At 44.5% G+C, this 6159-nt stretch overlaps 1 protein-coding gene across 1 annotated transcript in view; it reads right to left on the bottom strand.

Moving 5' to 3' along the window:
• Window positions 1-1653: 1653 nt before the first annotated feature.
• Kdelr2 (KDEL endoplasmic reticulum protein retention receptor 2) overlaps window positions 1654-6159 on the bottom strand; it is a 26614-nt gene continuing 22108 nt past the window's right edge. The window contains exons 3-5 of the mRNA XM_050124397.1: window positions 4240-4398; window positions 2163-2415; window positions 1654-1829 (exon numbers count right to left, since the gene is read on the bottom strand). Of these exons, the coding sequence (XP_049980354.1) occupies window positions 1795-1829; window positions 2163-2415; window positions 4240-4398 (447 nt within the window). The 3' untranslated portion in view covers window positions 1654-1794. The remainder of the gene's footprint in view (window positions 1830-2162; window positions 2416-4239; window positions 4399-6159) is intronic.

The following is a 6159-nucleotide window of genomic DNA, read 5'->3' as shown; positions in this document are numbered from 1 at the left end:
CTTATTTAGCTTCTCTAAGAACCCGAATTATAGGCTCAATGTCCTTTATTTATGGCTAGAAACCAAATATGAGTGAGTACATCCCATGTTCCTCTTTTTGGGTCTGGCTTACCTCACTCAGGATAGTGTTTTCTATTTCCATCCATTTGCCTGCAAACTTCAAGAAGTCCTTGTTTTTTACTGCTGAGTAGTACTCTAGTATGTATATATTCCATACTTTCTTCATCCATTCTTCAGTTGAAGGGCATCTAGGTTGTTTCCAGGTTCTGGCTATTACAAACAATGCTGCTATGAACATAGTAGAGCATACACAAGGCACTTTAACTGTAGGAAGTAAAGCTATTCCATTCTTGCCATCAGCACATTATAATTATTCGATACTTCTGATATTTATGGTGTAGCAAATAAAATCATATTCAAGTAAGTAAAAAAAAAATAAACCAGTGATGAAAAGCCTTACTTTCCCCATAAAACACAGGAAGATGTCCAGATTATTAGTTTTTATGTGTGTATGAGGACATACACTTGCATGCATGTGCTCTTAGGGCCCAGAAAATGGTGTTAGATCCCCCAGAACTGGAGTTAGAGTGAGCCACCATGTGGGAGCTGCGAATTGAACTCTGCAAGAACGGCAAGTGCTTAGCAAGTGCTTAACCACGGAGCCATCTCTCCAGCCCCTCGTAGAGCTGAGTGCAGCCCTGTAGAGCTTTGGCTTCATTGTAACACAATTTTTAGAAGTCTAATTCATAGAAAAGACTGTATGTTCTGTTTAATAAAATGTTTATTTAGGATGTTAACACAAGGTAGGTCATGCAAGAGCCAGTTTAAAAAAAAAAAAACCTAAAAAGTCTAAGGAATGACAATTGGTGTTGCCAATTAAAAAGATTGTCAATCATTTTATCACCAAAAGCACAAATGAAAATATTTGAATCTGACATGGTTGAAGTGATCCTTGGAATTTGTGACTGACAGTGACAGGTAGCCATTTGTGTCCCGTCCTCAGAGGAGCAGAGTGCTTGTCCAAATAGCCATCACCCTCCACTCTCTGTATTCAGAAGGCAGGAGACTCAGAACCTCTGGGTGTGGTGGGCTCTCCACACCTTCTGGACAAACTCAAGCTGCCACGTCTTGGCAGTGATGAAGGGTGAGTGTTTGGTGAGCATCAGCCGACACTGTTTCCACTGGGAACCTGATGTGTTGATAATGAAAACTCTAGGCCTTGCCAGCCACTCTCGCAGACCTGAAGTGTAGTGTTTTGACATCTGGGGAAGGATTTTCAGGACAATGAGGACTGATTTGAGCAGAAACACCAATGGAACACAGTGTCTCAGATTTCAAACACAACTCATCTTTTGGCAAAAAAAATGAAATAAATAGCATGGAAATTTGACAGATGTTTGAATAATCTACCAAGTGTTGAGTATAATTTCATTGTAGACACAAAGAAGCGACCATCTCAACGAATTTTCAAAAAATAAAAAAGGCTTGTACTTATTCTGTACAAAACTGTCACTTTTGGAACTGCCCCAATTCACCTACACATTGAATTTATTAACACAGCATTAAGTTTCTTTGTGTAAAAAACTCTTTGTACATAGTAATAAAAAAGCTAAGGCAGGATGCAGTGGACAGAGCCTCCTGGTCCCTTCCTCTGCATCCCCGCAGAGCCACAGGAAGCGGCTGCGACAGAAGGAGCCATCTCTGCTTCTCCGCACTGAGCATCCCGCGCCCTTGCTGTGGTGAGATCCTGTCCGAGCACCCTGAAGGACAGAGGCTGCTGGTGGTCTTTGGCACTTACGCTGGCAGACTGAGCTTCTTTCCCTTGAGTACTGGATTTGACAGAAAGAACAGAAATAAGAGGTCACTGTATGAACAAGTTCAGTTCCCTTCTCCCTGGGTCCTTGTCTCAACACATGCCGCACAAGTATAAGGAAATCACAGCAATAGAAAAGAACAGCCAGGCCAGGTGGTGGTGATGCACACCTTTCATCCCAGCATCTGGGAGATAGAGAAAGGCGGATCTCTGAGTTCCAAGCCATCCTGGTCTACAGAGTGAATTTTAGAACAGCCAAGGCTACACAGAGAAACCCTGTCTCAGGAGAGCTGGGCAAGCAAGCCCTTGACAGAATCTGCAGCTATGACTGAAGACAGACATGACATACCTTTTGTAATGTATAAGTAAAAGAAGTCGCAGTAGAGAATGGTCTGGACCACACCAGCCACCACAGCAATGAGATCAAAGAAACCCTCGAAGTAGAAACGCCAGATCCAGTTGACGAGGTACAGAGCACGGTAGAGGCCCAGGAAGAAGAGGTAGTGGGTGGTGATGGTCTCAGCCTCGCCGGTCTTGCTGATCATAAAGAGCTGTGGAAGGATGGCCACGGACTCCAGGTAGATGGAGAAGGTCCATAAGATCTGAAAGACAGGAGGCCAGCTTCAGCTGGAGGAGCAACCAGCTACCACATAGGACACCATTTAAGAGATTGGGTGAGCTGCCTAAGATTAGCTGGGTAAGGGAATTGTCATGTCTTATCTACCATGAATCCACATGGAAGGTGTTTCTGTGTGGGCTCATCTCACTTCAGATCCAGAGTCCCCAACCCACCCTGCTTTCTGTCACTGTTTCTCTTGATTCTCTACCAACTGCCCTTATTTTTCCACTATAGATGGCTCTGCCTGACAATTCTTCAACTTTGCAACAATATGAAAGCAACATACACCCAATAGAAACCATACTTAATTTTCATGTCCTGGCTAGTGGATGTACTACGATGCTGAGTAGCAGAGCTGCTGATCCCGGTCAGTCACAGTGCACCTCCTGCACTGACAGGAAACAATAGTCTACAATGTGCTAGGTTGGTAAGGAAAATGTGGTACATTTATACAATGGAGTACTACACAGCAGAAAAAAAATAATGACATCTTGAAATATGCAGACAAATTGATGGATCTAGAAAACATATTGAGTGAGGTAACCCAGACACAGAAAGACAATTATCACACGTACTCACTTATAAGTGGTTTTTAAACATAAAGAAAACCAGCCTACAAATCACAATCCCAGAGAACCTAGACAACAATGAGGACCCTAAGAGAGACATACATGGATCTAATCTACATGGGAAGCAGAAAAAAATAAGATCTTCTGAGTAAATTGGGAGCACAGGGACCATGGGAGAGGGTTGAAGGGGTGGAGAGAGGCAGGAAGGAGATCAGAGAAAAATGTAGAGCTCAATAAAAATCAATTTAAAAAAAAAGAAAAGATAGCTATATTAAATGGTTTTTCTTTTCTTTCTTGTTGAGACAGGATTTCTCTGTGTAGCCCTGGCTGTCCTGGAACTAGGAACTCACTTTGTAGACCAGCTTGGCTTGAACTCGGAGATGCTTCTGCCTCCTGAGTGCTGGGATTAAAGGTGTGCACCACCACAGCCCAGCATTTTTTTTCAACTAGCAATGAGTCTGTCAATAAATGGTTACACCCCCGTCAGAAGTTAGGAAGCCCTTGCATTTTCAGTGTGTGTGCACATGTGCGCTAGTGCTGGAGAACAGCTCAGGGGTCATTCCTTAGGTGCCATCCACCTCTTTTTAGGGACAGGGTCTTTCATTAGCCTTGTAAGTAAACTGGAATCCAGGCGGTAGTGACACATGTCTTTACTGTGAGTTACAAGACAGGCTCCAAAGCTACAAAGAAACTCTGTCTCAAAGCAATCAAACAAACAACAACAACAAAGTAAGCTGGGCTGGCTCACAGTGAGCCCCAGCAATCTATTATCTCAAACTGCCCAACACTTGGGATTATATGCACCACTACACCTCCATTTTCATATGGGTTCTGGAGTGCAAACTCGGGTGCTCAACACTCTGCTAGCAGATATCTCTCCAGTCCTTCTCATCCCCCCACTTTCTTTTATTGAGACAAGGTCTTATATAGCTCACACTGGCCTCAAACTCACTATGTAGCTGAGGATGGCCTTGAGTTCCCGATCCTTTTGCCTCTGCTTCCCAAGTGGGGATGAGAGGCATGTACCACAACACCAAGTTAGTTTGGGAAAACATCCTGCAATAAACCGCTGGCAGACACCCAAGTACCCAGGCGCTTTAATCCCAATATACCAATCTATTACAACAGTGTATGCTGTACGAGAAGTCTGTCAAACAGCAAAACTAAGGGAAGAAAACAGGAATAATTCATTTTCTGTTAACAGGAACCAGATGTGACCAGTAAAGCCCTTAACCAACCTCAAGAGGAGAGAAGTCATGATTGACTAGAAATGAGAGGCCTCCCACTGGAACCACCAGGAACTCCACTCGGAAGGTATCGTGATTTCCATCATATGTGGCCTTAAATTTCATGTAGATCAGGTACACCGTGGCATAGGAGCAGGCAATGTAGATGAGCTAGGCAAAGGAGAGACACCAGGTTAGGAGCACATTGCAACTGTTCCTAAACACTACCTACCGTACCACCACCTAGTCAGCTTCTCTCTCTCTCTCTCTCTCACTCTCACACTCACACTCACACACACACACACACTTCTGGCTGGTTTACACTCCTGAGTCACATAGCCACCACAAGCAGGACACAGGACAGTTCTATCACCCAAATCTGACCCTGTTGCTCTTTGTAGGTAAGCCCCTCCAGGCTCCAGTTTGCCTTTTCTAGAATGTCCCATGAGTGAAGTAAAACAACACATTGTTTTCTGCACCTGTCTTCTTCAGATGGCACAGTGTCTGAGAGTCCGCCAAAGCTGCTACATACATTAGTAATTTTTCTTTTTAGAGATCAAAACCTTTTTATTTTTGAATGTGTACATATGCACCCACGGGGATCAGAAGAAGGCACCAGATCCCTTGAAGCTGGAACTACAGCCTACTGTAAACCTGCTGTAAGCTGTCAAATGTGGGTGCTGGCACTTGAGCTCCAGGCCTCACAACCTTACCCAATGAGCAGCAAGCACTCTTACCCAATGAGCCGTAACCTCTGGCCCGTTTCCTCTGTGCTGAGCAGAGCTCTAGTGTACAGGTGCATCACAGTCTGCTCACTCACTCACTAGTTAAAGGGGAGATGTCCTGTCTCTAGGTGGAAGATGGGTTACAGCGTTTGTGTGAATTTAAGTTTCATTTCTCTTGCATTTATACCTCGGAGCAGGTTGGCTGGATCAAATGTTAAGCATGTGTTTTTAAGAGTGTAGGAAACTTGAGAGAAACAGGCTTTGCATCTCATCTTACCTATGACACAGCAGCCTTAGAGGGAAAAGATTGCAAAGTTCACTGCAGTTCTGAACCAAGGACTTCTGTCTAACACTTCTTTGGCTAGCTTTTTTGTAAAGATAAGATAAGCACTTTAATGCAGGTTAAAGTTTTGCCACAGTGGCTTTTGCTTAAACTTCACTCATTTGTTTAGGGCCAGAAAGATGGCTTGGTGGGTAAAGGCACTTAGGGCGAAGCCCGACGACTGTCGTGTAATCTCTGGGCCATATGTGCTGAAAGGAGACCAACTCCTTCAAGGGATCCTGACCCCACACTCGAGCACAGTCATGTCTGTACTGGGGAATTAGTGTAACGTCTGTGACTTTTGTTTATGCTGCATTTGTTTAACTCTGCAAAGCTGCACTACTGTGCCTGTCTAAAACTCCTGATGGTTCTAATAAAGAACTGAACAGCCAATAGTGAAGCAGAAACAATAGGCGGGGTTGACAGGCAGAGAGTATAAATACGAGAAGCGAGACCAGGAGAGCAAGGAACAAACGAGAGAACAAGGAGAGGACACCAGAGGCCAGCCATCCAGCTACACAGCAAGCACAGAGAAAGAAGCAAAGAAAGGCGTATAGAAATGGACAAAGATAGAAGTCCAGAGGCAAAGGGTAGTCGGGATAATATAAGAAAAGCTGGCAAGAAACAAGCCAAGCTAAGGCCAGGCATTCATAACTAAGAATAAGCCTCTGTGTGTGATTTATTTGGGAGCTGGGTGGTGAGCGCCTCAAAAAGCCAAAAGAGTAAAACATCACATAACGTGTGCACCCGGCGGGCGGTGGTGGCGCACGCCTTTAATCCCTGCACTTGGGAGGCAGAGGCAGGCGGATCTCTGTGAGTTCGAGACCAGCCTGGTCTACAAGAGCTAGTTCCAGGACAGGCTCCAAAACCACAGAGAAACCCTGT

This window comes from Alexandromys fortis, unplaced genomic scaffold, assembly GCF_014885135.2.
Source record: "Alexandromys fortis isolate MF-2015 unplaced genomic scaffold, M_Fortis_MF-2015_v1.1 scaffold_227, whole genome shotgun sequence".
NCBI classification, from domain to species: domain Eukaryota; kingdom Metazoa; phylum Chordata; class Mammalia; order Rodentia; family Cricetidae; genus Alexandromys; species Alexandromys fortis.
The sequence above is the reverse complement of the archived record's forward strand: the minus strand, read 5'-3'. Positions and strand labels throughout refer to the sequence as shown.